At 55.9% G+C, this 18,410-nt stretch overlaps 7 protein-coding genes across 7 annotated transcripts; 6 read left to right on the top strand and 1 right to left on the bottom strand.

Annotated features, from left to right (window-relative positions):
- Positions 1-1,834: 1,834 nt before the first annotated feature.
- On the top strand, positions 1,835-5,143 carry PG986_002538 (kelch domain-containing protein; the record flags this gene model as incomplete). The annotated part of the gene is made up of 1 exon (XM_066838760.1): positions 1,835-5,143. One exon carries the CDS (start codon positions 1,835-1,837, stop codon positions 5,141-5,143), a length of 3,309 nt encoding a protein of 1,102 aa, XP_066703824.1.
- Positions 5,144-5,843: 700 nt separating this feature from the next.
- PG986_002539 (alpha/beta-hydrolase) lies at positions 5,844-7,512 on the top strand (the record flags this gene model as incomplete). Its single annotated transcript, XM_066838761.1, has 3 exons — positions 5,844-5,875; positions 6,313-6,478; positions 6,571-7,512. 3 exons carry the CDS (start codon positions 5,844-5,846, stop codon positions 7,510-7,512), a joined length of 1,140 nt encoding a protein of 379 aa, XP_066703825.1.
- A 1,580-nt stretch (positions 7,513-9,092) lies between these two features.
- Positions 9,093-9,833, top strand: PG986_002540 (uncharacterized protein; the record flags this gene model as incomplete). The annotated part of the gene is made up of 1 exon (XM_066838762.1): positions 9,093-9,833. The coding sequence occupies one exon, from the start codon at positions 9,093-9,095 to the stop codon at positions 9,831-9,833; it is 741 nt and encodes a 246-aa protein (XP_066703826.1).
- A 377-nt stretch (positions 9,834-10,210) lies between these two features.
- PG986_002541 (uncharacterized protein) lies at positions 10,211-11,144 on the bottom strand (the record flags this gene model as incomplete). Its single annotated transcript, XM_066838763.1, has 2 exons — positions 10,211-10,828; positions 10,896-11,144. The coding sequence occupies 2 exons, from the start codon at positions 11,142-11,144 to the stop codon at positions 10,211-10,213; spliced, it is 867 nt and encodes a 288-aa protein (XP_066703827.1).
- A 1,760-nt stretch (positions 11,145-12,904) lies between these two features.
- PG986_002542 (uncharacterized protein) lies at positions 12,905-13,394 on the top strand (the record flags this gene model as incomplete). The annotated part of the gene is made up of 2 exons (XM_066838764.1): positions 12,905-13,002; positions 13,082-13,394. The coding sequence occupies 2 exons, from the start codon at positions 12,905-12,907 to the stop codon at positions 13,392-13,394; spliced, it is 411 nt and encodes a 136-aa protein (XP_066703828.1).
- Positions 13,395-14,043: 649 nt separating this feature from the next.
- PG986_002543 (E3 ubiquitin-protein ligase HERC2) lies at positions 14,044-16,912 on the top strand (the record flags this gene model as incomplete). The annotated part of the gene is made up of 2 exons (XM_066838765.1): positions 14,044-16,761; positions 16,820-16,912. 2 exons carry the CDS (start codon positions 14,044-14,046, stop codon positions 16,910-16,912), a joined length of 2,811 nt encoding a protein of 936 aa, XP_066703829.1.
- An 867-nt stretch (positions 16,913-17,779) lies between these two features.
- On the top strand, positions 17,780-18,287 carry PG986_002544 (uncharacterized protein; the record flags this gene model as incomplete). Its single annotated transcript, XM_066838766.1, has 2 exons — positions 17,780-18,064; positions 18,198-18,287. The coding sequence occupies 2 exons, from the start codon at positions 17,780-17,782 to the stop codon at positions 18,285-18,287; spliced, it is 375 nt and encodes a 124-aa protein (XP_066703830.1).
- Positions 18,288-18,410: the final 123 nt, after the last annotated feature.

Here is an 18,410-nt window from a genome sequence, read left to right on the forward strand (position 1 = left end):
CCGGCCATTTTTCTTCCTGATCAAAACGTGATGATGGCTGACGATGACGAGGGGTGAGCACTGAAGGGGTCCCAGCCACCCCCTCTAAAAATGGAAGAAGGGGAGACCAAAAGTAAAAGGGTACTTCCCAGAAAAGCGTTCGTTCAATTAATTCGGCGCTCCATACCCGAGCCCACCACCAACTTCATCCGTCAATTGATTGACCTGCCTTTCTCAAACGGGTGCGTCGCCCATGTCAGCCTTTTTCTGTTCTCTCTCTCTCCCCCCCTTTCCCCACCGAAAAGAACGGCCGCGCGAACGAACATTCGACCTGATGATGCCCACCCGAGCCAGAAGAACACCCCCAATTCCAGCAGTCAATCAATCAATCAATCACCAGGCCCCAGGCCCCATCCCGACATCCCGGCAGACCACCAGCAGTGCCAAAAGAATAGCCCGAGACGTCAATTTGGAAGCTAAACTCAAATTGGCCGGCCACTTGCACTCTTGCGCTCTGCTCTGGTCGCGATTTGTGTGACTGCTGTCAATCTGTCACACGAACCCACAGACTACGGCGGTTGGTTTGGCGGCCGACAAAGAGCGAGAAGGGAGAAAGATAGCCAGACAACCAGACAGCGGCGACCCAAACCCACCTACCCTTGAGTGCCCGCGTGCCTGTTCCAACCACCAACCACGACGAGCACTCGGCCGCTTTGCTTGCTTGTATCTGCAGAAGAAAACCAGCACCACCACTGCTAAGCTGAAAAAGTGAGTGTGCCAGCGGACGGGGCGTCTGTGCGACAGCCCACCCTGCATCATCATCGTTCTATCCCTGATCCTGATCCCCTCTCTCTACTTGCTTACAGTACTACGTCTAGCACGCACCCTTTGTACCGTCGAATCCCCAATAGCTTGCGCTTGCTTGGACCAGGACCGTGGGACGGGGTTAAAATAAAATAAGAGAAGGCCCAAGAAAAAGGGAATCTCAGCCTAGCCCGGAAGGAACAAGGAAAGGCAGGGGAGGGCCTTGAGACGATCCGCGGAGGACTACCAGACGAGGTACCATCCTCCCTCTTCCCACGAACTTCCTGGCAATTAAAATTACAACGTCGTTCTCCCCCCATCCATCCCCATCCAGCTGCAAGCAAGGTACGTCCAAAATCCACATGTACATACATAGCCTGCTACCAGCACCGACTGACTGGGAGCGGAGCGGCACTTTTTCTCGCTCCCACCGCCCCGTTCGCTGCTGCCCATGACTGCACACTTCTGGCCCCATTCGACCTTTGCGCCCTCAAGTTTCGCTTCCTCCTCGCCGTCTCTGTCCCTCACCGATGCCCATGCCTGCCTGCCTAACTGGCCAGGCCACCCTGTCTTGTCTCCATCCACAACACGCATACAGCAGCTTGTACTTGCCCTCTCGGCCTGTACACCTGCTCCTCATCGCACCCTAACTGGCTGGTAGCGCGCTGTCGCATGGCGGTCCATCTCGTGCTGTTTCGTCCCGACGGCTGCTACGTGACGACAGACCCTTTCCCCCGGTCCTAGTCCTCTCTTGACGTAGCACCGACCGTTATTCCTTCCTTCTCACCCTTCTTTTCCTACCCTCTGTTCCTGTCGATGCCCCTGGCCATAGACTGCGCGAGAGTATCGCTTCCCTTTTTGGCCTAAGTCGGAGGGGCCTCCGCTGTTTAGTCGCTCCCGGCCCCGTCCAGAGAGCCTACCCACCACTCCTGCCTTCACCTCCCAGTTTCTTCTTGCTTTCTTCGCTTTTTGGCTTCCTTCTCCTCCATTCCTTGCATTTTGGTTTTGAGAGAGTGACGGGCCGTAAACGTTGCGGCGGGAGGGCAACATCATGTCGGGCAAGAAAGGACTAACATCGGGGTTCGCCTCAGGTGGTGTTGTTGACGACGAAGTCTGCCCCTGGGAATTCGAACCAAGCATTCCCGCATCCGAGTCGGAGCCAAGCTCAGCAAACCCTGCGAGGCCATCCGCCCCGACGAGATCGCCATCCGACATCTTTGGAGAAGCTCTTCGAGGAATCCGAAAGAAGGCCAACCCGAGCAAAGAAGCCCTGGCCAGAGAAAAGGAGGAGCCGAGGAGAGAGAGCAAAGACGATTCGGCTAGGCTCAACAGGGCACCGTCCCGACTGGCATTGAAGGCTTTCAATAACCCGAACACACCGCCGCCGACGTCTGCACCACTACCTCCCCGAAGCGGTACACCACAACATGCGCGGAACCTAAGTTTGCAGAACAGTCTTGAGAAGCCTCTGCCCGAGCCGCCACCGGGTTTGGACACCAACAGTCCGACTACGCCGCTGGCCTCGACACAGAACAATCCATCAACAAACCTGGACGCGATAGTTGATAGCGATTTCGAGGGGGACATACAGGTTGTCTTGGGCTCCGACGTAGAGAGCAGGAGCAGGACCAGCACGATGGACTCCAATACATCCAACCCGATGGGCCAAATGTACGGCGGCAACAATGGTAGAATGGACACCAGCGGGAGCGTGAGCAGCGTGGCGAGCATCACGAGAAACGATGACCATGAAGGAGGACAATCTAGAGACACCATGGCACAGCGCAGTAATGGGCCTGCTTCTGCAGGACCCTCGCCCCCTGCGGCCTCTTCCAGTCGGACGCCGGCGGTGGGTCAGGCGGTAGGGACACCTTCCACTTCCTCATCGTCGACCCACCTCTCGGGCTTGATGTGCAACGTTCACCGGACCACGGGAAGGGAGCCACACCCGCTGGTAGGAGCTACGACGACCATTCTCGGAGACAAGCTGTACGTTTTCGGAGGACGCATTCTCTCACGCAGCCGGCCGGCACCTCTCACGGCCGACCTTTTCGAGTTGGATCTTATCAGGCGGCACTGGACCAAGCTCGAGACCAACGGCGATGTACCACCGCCACGCTATTTCCACTCTATGTGTACCCTGGGAGACACAAAACTGGTCTGTTACGGAGGCATGTCACCGGTTAACAATCAGCCGGCCGTGACCAGCCAGGATCAACAACCCGAAGTAACTGTAATGTCAGATATCTACATATACGATGCCCCAACCAAGAAGTGGACATATATTCCCACGCAAGATGCGCCACAAGGCCGATACGCGCACTGCGCCTGTATCTTGCCGTCGTCCGCCATCTTCTCTTCCCACAAGGCGCCTTTATCAGCGTTACAACACAATCCCTCGTCAGGAAACCCCAACGAGGGCAGGATCGGCATCAACATCGATGGAGCTGGCGGCGCCGAGATGATTGTAGTGGGCGGCCAAGATGGGGCCAACCACTACATTGAGCAGATCAGCGTCTTCAACCTACGAAGTCTCAAGTGGACCTCAACGCAACCGCTTGGTAAGTCCTGTGGTGCGTATCGTAGTGTGGTCGCGCCACTCCCACCCTCGGTTACCTCCAGACTCGGCAAGGCCAGCGCCATCACGCCGCGCCAGGAATCCGGAATCAGCCAAGAAGCCCGAGAGCCAGGATCTTCGATGCTCATTTACTCCAACTACAACTTCCTCGACGTGAAGCTGGAGCTCCAGATCCGCGGATCCGACGGGTCTCTGGCCGAGAGACCCATGTCCGGGACATACTCGCCTCCCGGTCTTCGCTTCCCTAACGGTGGAGTCATCGACCACTACTTCGTAGTTAGCGGTACATACCTGACCAGCTCGAAGCAAGAGTATGCTCTGTGGGCACTGGATCTCAAGACCTTGACATGGGCCCGCATCGATGCTGGCGGCAGCATCTTCAGCCAAGGCAGCTGGAACCGAGGTATTTTGTGGAACAGGAGAAACACGTTCGTGATCCTGGGTAACCGGAAGAGGAGTCTGGTGGACGATTACAACCACCGACGGATAAACTTCTCGAACGTATGCATGGTTGAACTGGAGGCGTTTGGGTTCTACGACAGCCCCCGAAAGGTTTCACCAATGTCTGGATTCGTCTCGGCAAGCAGTCCTTATATGATGCCCGGACTGAGCCTGGCGCGAAAGGCAGGCTGGACCGCTGGAGGCCGATTCCACTCGCGGGCGGCCGAAGAGCTTGGCGAGAAGGCATTAGGACTCCGCGAGCTCTCCGACATGGACATTCTTTGCATTGGCGGGGAACGAATCCCCATCAACTCGCGAATCGTGGGCCGACGATGGGGCCCTTACTTTGTGCAGCTGCTCCGCGAAGGTGCGGCTACGCAAGACGGCAGCGATTCGGCCACTCTGAGGACAGGCTTGTCCAGCTCAGCCGGAGCTAGAATGTCGGTGATGACCATCACACAATCAAACACGCAGTCGAACCGAAGCACGGCGGATAGCTCCTTGAGTAGCAGCTTTGGTAACCAGTCAACCAACGGTTCAGCCAAGCCTCCAAGCACGGCAGCCACCTCGGTATCTGGGAACGGCCTTACCGACTTCACCACTATTAATGCCGCTCCTACTCCTGCATCTCTGCCGCCCGCCTCGCGGCCGCGATGCCTCTACCTACCGCACACGTATTTGGCGATTCAAGCGTTGTTGCACTTTCTATACACATCGTCTCTTCCGGCCACCTCATCGCCGCTTTGCACGCCACAGATTCTCTGCTCTCTACTGCAGATTGCGCGGCCCTACAAGATCGATGGGCTTTTGGAGGCAGTGGTGGAACGGCTGCATGCGCTGTTGGACTCGCGTAATGCGGCAGCCGTCTTCAACGCCACAGCCATGGCTGCGGGTGGCGGTCGTGGTATCGACGGGACGCTCAACCCCAACTTCTTTGTCCACCCCGACTCTACTTTGGCCGGCAACGAGCCCAACGGCCGGTCCATGTCGGTCTCGACGTCAGGCACTGGCGACGATATGTCCAGCAACATGAGCGGACTCAGGATCAACACCAGCATCCCCGGCGCGCGTCCAGGAAGCGGAGAGCACAGCGCGACTACCAGCGTGAGCGGAAGCGAATGGAGCAGCGAGGTTGGAGATAGCGAACGGGGTGCTGTGCGAGAAGTGTGGAGTGGTGAGCTGAGCAGCGTGATTGGTCTGCAAAAACGTGGACTGCGCGGGCTCATGGAGGGCCGGCGGATGCGAGCGACGGTGGACCGAAAGCGAGAAAACGACGGATCCCGAGTCGAGAGCTATGGGCAGGGGCCGCAGCGTGTGGGCCTGGGGATCGCCAGCACCTGAGCTTCGAGGACGGAATTGACTCGACAGGGTAGAGACGTGTTACTAAGAGAGTGAGCGAGTTGCTGCTGCGACTGCTACATATATAGGCGTCTACGATTTACACGGACGATTCTCACACATAGCCTCGGAGTTGTGCAACAAAGCCAACGCAGCAGGAGTTGTAATCGATATACTTTGGGAGGTTGGGTTGGGGGTCTGTCTACATGACCCAGCTCTAGGCATTTGAGGGAGTACATACACACAATCGGGAGGGTTCGATTTTTGTAAATATAAGTATTCTGGTATGAATGGACGAGATATCCTGGGAAGAAGAGGTTGAACAATAAGAACATTATTAGATGGGTGGACCTGACACGGAATGATTCATGAATAGTGATTTTGATTTTCCCGTTCGCCGCTGGTTTACTTTACTATTTTTGGGAGCTCAGCTGACAGGCCATTTTTACTCCGTTCCTCGTCAGCTCGATGGTTTGTGCAGGCGTTTCAGCGATACTCCCGAGTTGGGAGAATGGCCCGGTCGAAGACGTCCGGGCTGCTACTGTACTGTATTTAGGGGTTCGAGGCGAGGACGAGATGCCGAGGTGTGTTTTGAATTGAACCATGTTGACGAGACTCCAGCCAGTCAGGATGGACAGGATGGACAGGCTTCGTCATACCCCCGTCGGCCTCGACCCCACCTCAATCGCCTATGCAAGAGATCATGTCGAAAAACCTAGGCATGCAAGGGTTTGAGTGAGCATCACCTGCGCCTCTGCCTCGCTTCGTTCTCGTCAATTCCGGGTTTCATTTCCGTGAAGAAGCCGGTCAATATTGCGTTTCCACTCAGTCATCGGCGACGATAATCACCGACCCGATTGAACCCTCACTGCGCTGGGCGATATAACACCCCATCGACTGCCTATATCCTCCCGTGAGAGCTCACTCACTCTCCTAGCTGATCTTGGCAAAGGCTCACTCATAAACCAGCAGGGGTGTTAAGGAAGGGAGCACACAAGCTGCCGCCCGCCATCCTCCCTCCCTCACTTCCAAGACGGCAGGATCAAACTCTACCGATCTCAAAGATGTGAGCAAAGAATCCTTACCGTGGAACAAGAGAAGCGGAAGAAGCGGGTATCCGGAACGAGAGAAACGACGGAAGAACTTACACAGCCGACTAACACTCAATCCAGGTCAGCCTTCCCGACCGTGGCCGAGGTCGTCACCAATCCGGCCTTTCCCACCGCCCTGTGGCATTTCGAACCGCATCAGAGCGGTCTCTTGCCCGTCGCGGCGGATCGAGGTGGTCCTATTGACATCTGCTGGGAAGTTCATGGTGATGGCCCCATTAAGCTGGTTGTAAGTTTTCTTTCGTCAAAATCGCCTCCCGCCATGCCCTTGCGAAACGTTGCTGCTTACTGACTTTACCCGCGTTTTCCCCCTCGGCATAGCTCATCTGCGGACTGGGGTTCCCGAAATGGTCGTGGCAGCGACAGACGCTGTACTTCGGCCACGACCACGGCGACAAGTACAGCGTCCTAATCATGGACAACCGCGGCAGCGGCCACTCGTCCAAGCCGTTTATGCGGTACTCGACGTCCGAGATGGCGCGCGACGTGCTCGAGGTGATTGGCCACCTGGGCTGGACCGAGGAGCGCCAGCTGCACGCCGTCGGCATCAGCATGGGCGGCATGATCGCGCAGGAGCTGGCGATGCTGGTGCCGGAGCGGCTCGCGTCCCTCAACCTGCTCAACACGGCGGCGCGGATCGAGAACACGACGTCCTTCGCCGAAGACATGTCGCGCCGCATCACGATGCTGATGCCGAAATCCTTTGAGCGCACCGTCACGTTCGCGGCCTCGAAAATCTTCGCCCAGGCGTGGCTCGACGAGCCGGACGAGTGCCACATCCCGGACGTCCACACGACCCCGCGCGTCCGTCCGCCGAAGCAGCCGGCCCCCCACGACCCCGTGCTCGGCAACGGCAACCTCGAGACGGGGGACCCGCCGTGCCCGGCCAACTACGGGCGGTTCCGGACCAACTACGAGCGGTTCGCGGCGCAGGAGATCCACAAGTCGCGCGACGCCGAGGGGTACACGAAAAAGGGGTTCCTGCTGCAGCTGGTGGCGGCGGGGTTCCACTGGAAGTCGCCCAAGCAGCTGAAGGAGCTCGCGGACAGGGTCGGGCGCGAGCGGATCCTGGTCGTGCACGGGGTCGAGGACGATATGATCCCCGTGCCGCACGGGCGGAAGCTGATCGAGTACCTGGAGCCGGCCGAGGGGCACATTGTCGAGGGGATGGGGCATGCGCCGATCATGGAGAAGACGGAGTGGATTCACGGGGTGCTGGAGCAGAGGATCGCGGTGGGGGAGAAGTTGAGTGGGCGGGGTTGATATGAAGTGAGTAGGTAGGTAAAGTGGTGTGATGAGAGGGGTTAGAGGAGTTGTTGGGTTACAATAGTAGGTCTGGCTTGCTATGTCAGTCTTGTCGCCACATACCAATGGCCACTACGTCTTCTTCCGGTTCTGGCATTAGGTGTAAAGGGGTTTTCGGTGCTGCTCATGCGTATCTTCGTCCACGGAGAGTTACTGTACATACTAGCGCTGCCTGGCTTTGGAGGCTCGTGTGCCAGTAGTTCCATGTCACCCATTATCCAGTGCGGATGGGTGTCTTTCTGATGATGTTCTACGAAGGCACCACGGTCCACCGGCTAGATGTGGCGTACGCAAGTGTGCGACCAAGGGAAGCCAGGCACGTGACAAAGCTTGCTCGGCAGTCTATCTGCCCATTCGAGCCTCCCTCGTGGAGAGGATGCTTATGCTCCGAAGGCTTGGAGCTCTTGTCAGGCTTCTGGAAGCGATGATGCGGTCGCTTGTATTGCTCGTATAGGAAATGACAGCGGTAATAGCCAGTTGGGATCCCGATCAGCGAGTCTTTTACTTAGCGGAAGGAAACGCCGAGTTGCAAGAATGGTCTCAGGGATGGAGCATCACACCGGTAAGATAATTTTCCGAAACCCAATGTCGAATAGAAGGCCAGGAGTGGGAGAGGTACAGATGTTTGCCAGGAGACATAATGGGGAGCACTGCTCCATGGTGTTTCCTTGTTGCCCATTGCGTTGAATAACTATGACCGTTAGCTTAGCAAGACCGAATGGACATGGCCACGTAGAGATGACATTGTGATACTCGGAAGCTAGAAGGAGGATATATGTAAACAACCTGATAGGAAAGATCTATCCCCTTGATGGCGACAACGCTGCCCCCGCCATATCGTGTCATCCTGTATGAACTAGGGAATAATCAGTGCCATGGTATAATATCTATCGAAATCTATCTAGTAGCATAAAACGTATTCTTATTAAACAAATTTTAATTAATAAATAATTAGGCAGAGCCGGCGTGGAAGAGGAAAGTGATACATGCATCATACATTGTCTGTACACCCCCCTCAATTCATTCTCGGCGGCTGGTTGGTATCCCTAAGGCGCGCGTGACATATCGTGCACGCCATGATAGGATGGGAGCAGCGCCTTCGCTATGAAGGGGCTGTATGAGAAAGAGCAGGAGGAAGGAACGAACAGTCCTGCTTGAATATTTCTTCAACTTTCGTGGTGTCGCCAAATAACTAAATGATGACTTCTTGATCTACTTGTAACGTCGTGTAGTGAACATGTTGATTCAGTTCCATGCATCATACTCGATGAAGAGTCAAGGACCAGAAAGCGTCGCGGATGCACATCTCGGCGATGGCACATACTGGGACCTCATGATCATCAACCAAACATGGCCAACTTGGGGGTAGAAAATCCCGAGAACCGATAGCTCAGCGAGCCATGGATCCCTCCTCGGAATCATAAGAAAAAAAAACCACCAAGCATAAACAGAGAGTAACAGGATACTGTACCAAAAGATCTACCACGGACACGAACTAGTAGGTAAAGCTAAGAATATCCAGACGCATCAAATTCGAGATGTCTTACGGATATCCGACATCAGGAGGCGAGGGTAGCGGATATGGCGGCGGATATGGCGGTGGGTATGGCGGCGATCCGACAGGAGCCTACGGTAGTAGTGCCTACAGCGCGTCCTACGCGCCTCCGACTACCGGGTACGATACGGCGGCCTACTATGCAACTACGGCGGCAGGGAGCGCAGCCCCCGCGGCTTCGGGAGCAGTCGCCGGCCCCTTGCATTATTCTCCCACGCCCCCCGCAGCAGCGCAAGACCCCGCCGCCGACCAAGCGGACATAGACAGGGCGATGCAAGAGGGCACCCACGCCACCGCGATAAACTACTACAGCGGACGCGGGAGGTGGCTCGGGACCGAGACGGAGACCATCGACAAGCCGCGTGACGGACAGGTCCAGCTCCCGGACCAGGAGAGCCACTGGACGCGCTACGGCATGCGCATGGACGTATCGCCCGACAACTACGGCCGCAACGCCAACCCAACGAGAACGAGGACCTACCGCAACCACAACTTCGACGGGCCCCAGGGCGACATCCGCGCCTGGGCCCACTACCAGGGCACCGACGACAACCACCTCAGCACGTACGACTACCAGGCCCACGTCGCGGGCCAGCCCCCGCCCCAGCTCGAGTCGCTCACCCGGGGGCGCGACCGTTACGCCTCGGAATCGCTCGATCGGGGCTCGGCGCCGCGATGGTGGGCAAACGACCAGCGCCCTCCACGGCGTCCAAGGTATGATTAATAGCCAGACAAAACATATGTGGTAGGTTGTCCGCCAACTGCCGAACTCAAGACTGCGTTGCAGACCAGCAACGATGGTGGAACCAGGTAGGGCCAATACAACATGGAGCGAGGCGTGGAAATAAACCTCGGGCGCCTTTGCATAGCTTTATCTAGTTAGCTATATAAGTGGCTCGTTAATTCTTATGCTTTTACCACACACTTCAAAGGCTGAATATGAACAGTTGACGCCTAGTAGCGCCAACACAGATGGTTGGAGTATCGGAACAGCAACGGTGGACAAGCGTAAAGTAACGTAATTAGGAGGTAGGGTATCTATCTATATTAAAGGAGAAAACGTCGTGATTCGTCAAGACATACACTGCTATCTCCCGTGCTTTATCGGGTAGGCAAGAAGTGCTTCGAATCCTCCTCCTGCTGGGCAAAGGACTGGGGGAAGGCGGCGATGCCGGCGACGATGCCGGCGGCCATGAAGATGATGGAGATGATGGACCAGATGACGCCCCAGCACTGGGAGGAGCCGCCGTAGCGCTTGGCGAAGACGCTGGCGTCGGAGCTGTTGACCTTGCGGAGGATGAGGTCATCGCAGATGTCCCAGACGGAGTAGAGGCTCGACATGACGCCGATGAAGAGGACGACGAAGCGGAGGGGCTCGGCGTGCACGATGAACCAGCAGGCGATGAGCAGGCCGACGGCCAGCAGGACGGTCAGGATGGTCAGCCAGTCGCGCTTGCCCCACCAGAGGGTCAGCAGGAAGCAGACGGCCAGGACCATGCTGGCGATCTTGCTCGCGACGATGTCGAAGCCGCAGAAGATGAGCAGGGCGCCGATCAGGGAGCTGCCCAGGTAGCCGGCCGGCAGGGTAATGGCGCTCCGGCCGCCGACCATGTGGGTGACGCCGCCCTCGCGCGGGTCGAGCGAGATAGACTTGACGTGGCCGCCGGTGAGGACGGCGGTGATGGCGTGGCCAAACTCATGGAACGCGATGACCAACATCTGTGAGGGGGAGGTTAGCGTACGGTTCAAGTGTGGATGATTAAGCAAACAGTAAACAACAACATACTTTGAAGGGCCAGAGACTCCATCGGATGTAGGGCACGTTCCACAACAGAGCGATGGCGACGACGTAGGCGGCGATAACACCGAGAGTGACCTTCTGGGCATCGCTGGTGACGGCCAGGTCCCGACGGAACAGGACATCACGGGAGGCGAGGTGAGCAACCCCGGGGCCGGCAGCAACTACGGCAGCTCTAGCGGTCCGGACCAGCTGATCCACTGGGAGACTGCCGGGTTTGACGATAAGCGGTGCCATATTTGGTTCTCTCTCTTTAGGTGGGATGTGTTTGTTTTGTTGTACAAATCAATATTTCGGACAATCAAACAACTTGACACAGAGCGAGTGTCGACGTACGAAGAAGCGGGAAACGAATGTATGTAGGGTTCTTCAATAGGTTGGAGAAAGAGTGAGTGAAGTTATTGTGAGAGGTTGGCTGAAGATAGGCAGAGGGTTCTTCATTCTTCTGCAGGGTCGGCAATGCGGCATGGCCCAAGTAAAGGGTTGGCCGGGGTGGGCTGACGTGGACAAGGACAATGAACAGCCACTCTATTTGCATCGATGGCCATGCTTTGGCTTGGCTTTCGGGGGGTAGGCCAAGCAGGCCAAGCAGGCGAAAGGCGCTGAAACACGCAAGGTCATCGGGTGGTGGGCTCCCACTCCAACTTCTCGGCAGCTGATCCTCCTGCATTTAGCGGTTTGTTTTGGACTGCGCCCTGATTTTAGACGCTCGGCGGTGCCTACTAATCGATCCTGGAGTAACCTTACCCATGAAATCTGCTCCTCCGACATTACATCATTCTTCATCCCCTCGCAATGCATCAGTCACCTTGACCTCGTATGTTTAATGCTTATGTACTTACATATTCATGGCATCAAGACCACGGCAAATCGATTTCAACAATTGCAACACGCCCGCCTCTTGGCCAGAAGTTGTTGACATGGCATGCAGCCAGAACCGATGAACCGGCCTGACTGGAATTAGTGGCGGCAGTTGAACGCTTGGCAGTGGCTCTGCTGCCAACCACCAAGCAACAGGATTGGAGGCTAACTTTAGCAACTGGCCATTCCCCTTCGCCGTTACTGTGCGCCTGCGGAGCCCCGTCAGCCCAAGCGACACGCAATCCAGACTCGTCAGGTCGTGACCGCGTAGGCTGCGATACGATATTTCGTGCAACTGGCATTCGTATGGTGGCCAGCTGCAAACATACTACCTGTTCGTTGATAGCAGTAGTAGCTGGGAGAAATGCATCTTGCAAACTTGTTGCCATGAAGTTGATCTACTACGGAGGAGGCACCCTGTTCCAATGCATGCATAAGCCAACCAGTAGGCCGAACTCCACTCACTCCCGAGCACATTCGGCCACTCCCGTAGCATCCACACCTCCGAGTTGCCCTTGACATCGGCTGGCGGAGACACAGAAGACCCAAGCTGTTAGATCAGTATATTCATGATACTTGTGTTTCGCACCCGCTAGGATTCCCCTAATCAGCCATAACATGCTGTTGATGGCGTCTTCGTGCTCTTTGGCTTTAATCTTGCCTGGCCCCGATCTGTCAGTCCCTAGATCCTGCAAAGCCCCGAGACATCGCGCCTGCTTGCATCTGCTGAGATTGTAGCTAAGATTTTCTACCCCTGAGAGATGAACAAACCATGTGCGACGTAGGTAGTCGTGCGGTACAACCAGTTCCTCGCTTGCCTCGTTGTTTTGTGTAAGGCTGGACAATTCTAGGGTCGCGTGAGATAAGATAGGCCCTTCCCTTTCGTACAGGAAAAAGAAAAGAAATGAAAAGGGAAAAGAAAAAGAAGAAGAAAAAGCCGTGCGGCAAGCCGAAGTACGACCGTCTCCTGTCTATACAGATTTGTACTCATCATTGCATCTTTGAGGGCCTACTCACATGAGCCCTCGAACTTACATATGAATCACATTCTCTTACTTTCCATTCTACATAACTACATACTCCCAAACAGTAGCCAACTCTGCTCCAGAATGAGAATCATCAATCATCTCTTACCCATGCTCTTCGGGGCCACTGCAGCCCAGAAATACGGGAAATCCTCGTTCCAAATCCAAAACTTCATCGCAGGAGCGCTCCCTCACTCAAGCGACGGGTAGTATGTAGTTATCTACTCACTCACCACAGAACATGAATGCCTTGTACATCACGGGATACTGACCGACATGGGAGTATAGCGCAGACCTGGACTTTGGTTTCTCGGATGACTCGAGCCCCTCAACCTGCCATGCCACCCCGCCGAGCTACCAGGTCTTCCCCTCGGTCCCGTGGACAGTCTGCAGCGACTATAGGACGGCTTTCAACTTGACCAAGACCGACGACGGCGGCGCCGAGCTGTGGCTCTCGTACCAGGCCGAGCCGGGTACGACGTTCACCAACGGCAGCCACAAGATCTCGCCCGACGAGATCGTCTGGATTAACCAGCAGTCGCCGACTGGGCAGGTGCGGGTCTACGTTGGCCCGCCAAACTTCAGCGTAAGTGCTGGATGAAGAGTTTGGTTCAAAACTGGAGCTTTCGGCAGCGAGTTTGGAGGAGGCGATGGGGCCCGGATAGCACAAGGAAAGGCCATAGATTGATTATCGACAATACAAGCAGACTGTAGCATGCTTTGACTCGTGACCGAGGTCCACGACATACTGAGGCGGAAGGTGGAACAGACAGGTCAGGGAGCAAAGTAATTGCATTTTGCTATTGCATATGTTCAATCCATCGAAGCGGTTTCTTCAAAATACATAATAGTTTTGGCAGAATGTACATCGTGCACCATTGTTGACTCTACATGATGTGAGATGTCAAGAACGGAACTATCCGTATTGCATTGGCGAAGCAATGACGCAGCTGCTTGTTGCTGCCACTTACGAGAGCTCCGATTTTGCCGCCCAAGACCGCTCGATTCTCAATATCCAAATCAACCGTCAGCTCTCGCATGCGCCCGCGCGCCTGGAATCGGGCCATTTCGAGCAGCCAGATTGCAGCAAGAAGACGTACGATCCTTCTTTTTGAATCGGACGCCCATGTTATCGAACAGGTTAATTTAGCATCTCTGGAGCACTGCTGTGCAGGAGTCTCCAAGCATTGAACGAACCATAGTTTCTCGAGGCCAGGCCTTGTCGCTATGAGCGTCAACACAGCTTCGTCATGTCCTCGACATCAACTGCAGCAGCCTCGACCTTGACGCGACCGAGGATTGCCATCACCTTCGTTTCCGCCGTCGCCGCTGTATCCATCTCATACTACTGCATCTCCCAGTACTTCCAGGCCTCGGATACCGGCGCCGATGGTCCAACTGGCCTGCATCGAAGCAATGCCGTCCGCCGAAACCGCCGCCGCTCCCTCCGTCCCGACGACTCTTCCGAGTCGGACGCCCAAGCCCAAGGAGACGAGAACGCCGACACGAACAACGCCACCCTCCCCTTACTCGGACCTCTGAATGACGACGATTGGTACAACGACCCATCCCAGGCACCCCGACAGCGAACCGGCGAGAACATTGTTACACTCCTGTTTAGAGTCTCGGAGGACAATGCCCGTCGCAATGCCTACGTCCATCGCGGTTGCCAGTGCAATGGCTGCGGTATGGTCCCCATCCGGGGCATCCGCTACCGCTGCGCCAACTGTACCGACTTCGACTTGTGCGAGGTCTGCGAATCCCAAGGTCTTCACATCAAAACCCACGTCTTCTACAAGGTCCGAGTTCCTGCACCGCCTTTCGGCCCTCGCCAGATCCAGCCCGCTTGGTATCCCGGTGATCCAGACAACGCTCTTCGAAACCTGCCGCGCCATCTGCTTGTCAAATGGGCCAACGAGACGGGCTTCGAGCGCGTCGAGCTGGACGCCTTTTGGGAACAGTGGACTTTTATTGCCAACACGGAATGGAGGGACGACCCGACCGGACTTTGCCTGGCAATGGACCGCAAGACTTTTGAACGTTGTTTAGTACCTTCTGGTGGCTACCAACACACCACGCCTAACTTGATTCACGACCGGATGTTTGCATTCTACGACACTAACAAGGACGACCTGATCGGGTTTGAAGAGTTCCTCCACGGTGTCTCGTACCGAAAGCGCAAGGACAAACTCAAGAGGACATTCGAAGGTTACGACATCGATGGTGACGGCTTCGTCAGTCGAAAGGACTTCCTCCGCATGTTCCGAGCCTACTACGTACTCTATAAACAGATGCACCGCGATATCCTGGAAGGTCTGGACGATCACATGATGGCAGCGACCGAGGTACAGCAACTGGTCAACAGCCGGGCTCCCCTGAGTAGCTTGTTTGGCAGGGAAGGCCGAGTGCCACCGGCCGACCACTCGCGACCCATGGAAGGCAAGGTGTTCCGCTCCAACGGCGACGTCGATATCCATGATGGTAAAGTTGGCGTAATCAACCAAGACAAGCCAGACACGTCCACCCGCGAAGATATCCTCAGTGGCCTGTTCGCTCGCAATACCAACCAAAGCTTCTTCACCGAATCCTTCAGCTCCTCTTCTCGACACCCGCGCTCCAGCAATGCCGATTCCAGGTATTGGTCTGGTCTCACCAGCCCGCCTCAAAACATTGTGGATCTCGAATCACTGGTCAACGGTGACTACAGTCAACTCAACGATATCATCGCATCTATTAGCCGTGATGAGCCTTCTCAGCGACGGGTGGAGGATGACGATAGTGCCTCTTCCGACGACCAAGACCGTTCTTCTCCTGATGGCGACGCGGATAGGGCTGAGCCGGAAATCCGCTTTGGTGATTCCAGAGGTTCTATCAGATACATCAACGGCACCAACCGACGCGCTGCTACTATAACCCGCGTCCCTCACCCTACTGGCTCAGCCAGCAGCCAAAGACTGGGTAATGAGAGGCGCCGCAGAGTCCAAGCCCGAAGACAGCTTCTCGAACGATGGAAGCGCCGCCAGTTCTACCTCGATGTTGAAGAGGGTGCCCTTCCCCCGCAAGGCTGGGATGAGAATGACGACGTACTGGAAAGTCTCAATGGCGTTGCTGAATCATCCAAGTCTGCCCAGCCTGCTCCTTCGCCCCGTTCTAGATCCTCTTCCAAGGTTCGCTTTGCCGAGGATACCGATGATTTCGATATCCGGTCCAACCCGTCTACTTCGTCGCGCAGCGTACCGGAGAGATGGGGCGGGATGGAAATCCCCGACGCCGAGCGGGATGCTGGCAAAGAGATTCTGTATCAGGTCACGCAACAAGCTTTTAACGAGCTCTTGGACGATATCTTCAAGAAGGCCGAAGATCTGGCGATTCGCTGTGCGGAAACCCGTGCGGAGCGCAACAAGTATCGCCACCTGTTTGAACACCTGGAGGTGGATACGAACACGACACCTCCGGATGATGAAATTGTCTCTGGCTCGGGTGCGCATCCGGCCCAGCAGCAGAGCCTGGAAGAGTTACTGGAAGTTAGTGGCTACACAGTCGAACATGCTCCTGATCACACCGAGCCATCCCATCCCAAACCTGAAGAAGAGAATGCTCCCAACGACGCTGATGATGCCCACACCACCACGGTGCACCACTCTGACCCAACACCCGCTCTGCCGACGCCTGTGCTCTACCGCGACCCGACTATGCCTCAATTCCGCCCCAACGATGAAGCCGAGCTGCTTCTCAGCCAGGGACTCTCATATGTTGAGACTTCTACCCCATCCCCGTCATCTGTGGAGCCGGCGCATATCACCCGCAAAAAGGCCACTGATGCTAGCCCAAGTGATGACAAGAACACCAACGGACAGGGATGGTCGGAAGAGTCAGAGAACGAGAACGAGAACAACAACACGGAAGAGGACAAGCACCAACAGGCCCACATCCTGCACGCCACGCTGGAGACATGGAAGCGCCTGGACGTGGCGGAGGAGGAGGCCAAGACGCGCGGGGGGTTGGGGCAAGCTCAGCTTCCGGGAGTTTGAGGACATCTACCGCGAGCACGAGTTCCAGGATAGCACGCGCAACCGGCTGGACTACCTGGGCAGCTGGATCGATTTCTGCATCCCCTAGAGAAGGGTGCCGCCATACGATGATGACGAGCGCTGTCACCGCTGCCACCCGCACGAGGGGCTGGACGATGATGCCGTCTCGTTGGGGTTCCTGGAGCGCATGGTGGAGGATTCCATCCAGGCCTTGCGCGAACAACAGGCCTCGCAAATAATGGCTAGTCTGGTTAATGGGCGTGAGAGCGAGGGAGCAAGTATTCAAGCATGAATACTTGGAGGTGCTCGATAATGGAAGTTGGGAAACCACAGATACCAAGGAAGAATAGAGAACAGAAGGAAGGCGGCGCGGTCGATGATTGTGTCTGTAGGATAAGGATGGGTTATACCAGAAATAGGGTGCCATAGAGAACTTGGCCGATGGGAAAAGAGCCGTGGCCAGGTATGCATATGTATTGCATAGGTAGGCAGTCCAGCTAGCCGTACTTTACCATTACACATGCATGCCAGCTAAGGTTCTTGTGACTTGTGACGAGCAACTCTCATTGGGATATGTGACTTGTTACCATTCTTTCCGTGTCTAATATGAACAGCGACAAGCATCAAGATGCCAGTGTTACTCGATCTTGTCAAGTTAACATCACCCACTGTAAAATATCCCCTTCACGACTTTTTATGCCCACGGCACAGAACGAGCCAATATCCCCAAAGTTGCTTGATACCTCGACCCCGACTCCGGGGTAAAGCGGGTTTCGGGTTATGTGCATATCGCGGGTTACGAAGCAGCTTATCGGGGAGCCTAGTTTTTCCGGCCAGCTTCAATCGGCCCATGCCGGGAACCTTGAATTTGGACGTTTGGCTCAATTGATCGGTTGGCATTGAGATCAAACCACCCACGCCAGGCGGCCACACATCAATCCACCACGAGACGACCATGTGCAACCCGTCGATCGCCCGGTCGAAGACCACCGCGGCCATGTCGCTCCTCTCCTCGTCCATGCGGTCCATGACCCTGGCCTCCTCGAGGCCCGCCGCCTTCCGTGCTGCTGCCACCAAGCAGCCGATGCGCTGCATCTCTCATGCGGTCATGCGATCTGTCGCTCGGCCGACCACTGCCCTGACGACGACGGCGGCTAAGGCGCTTCAGCCTACGATACAACAGCAGACGCGGGGGATGAAGGTGCACAGTTCGGTCAAGAAGCGATGCGAACACTGCAAGGTACGTCACGACAGAGGGAAAGGGACCGCGGGGATTTTCTTGCGGGGGATCTACTTGCGAAGATCGATCGCCTCATTCCCCTCAATTCTGCGATGTGAATTATCGGGGCTAACAATTGCTGCTGGTATTCTAGGTGGTACGAAGGAAGGCGAACAAGCGACACCGAGGATATCTGTACATCATCTGCAGCGCGAACCCGCGTCACAAGCAGCGACAAGGATAAACTGGTCGGGTTCGATTGGAAAAGCAACCGACCGGCGACAAATTGGAGCGGACGATATCCTCCGACTATCCAAGGCATACCTTCAGAGATACACGAACCACACCCCGACGGAGTTGTAACGCT

Source organism: Apiospora aurea, assembly GCF_038362705.1.
Source record: "Apiospora aurea strain CBS 24483 chromosome Unknown utg000002l_segment0_segment0, whole genome shotgun sequence".
Lineage (NCBI taxonomy): Eukaryota > Fungi > Ascomycota > Sordariomycetes > Amphisphaeriales > Apiosporaceae > Apiospora > Apiospora aurea.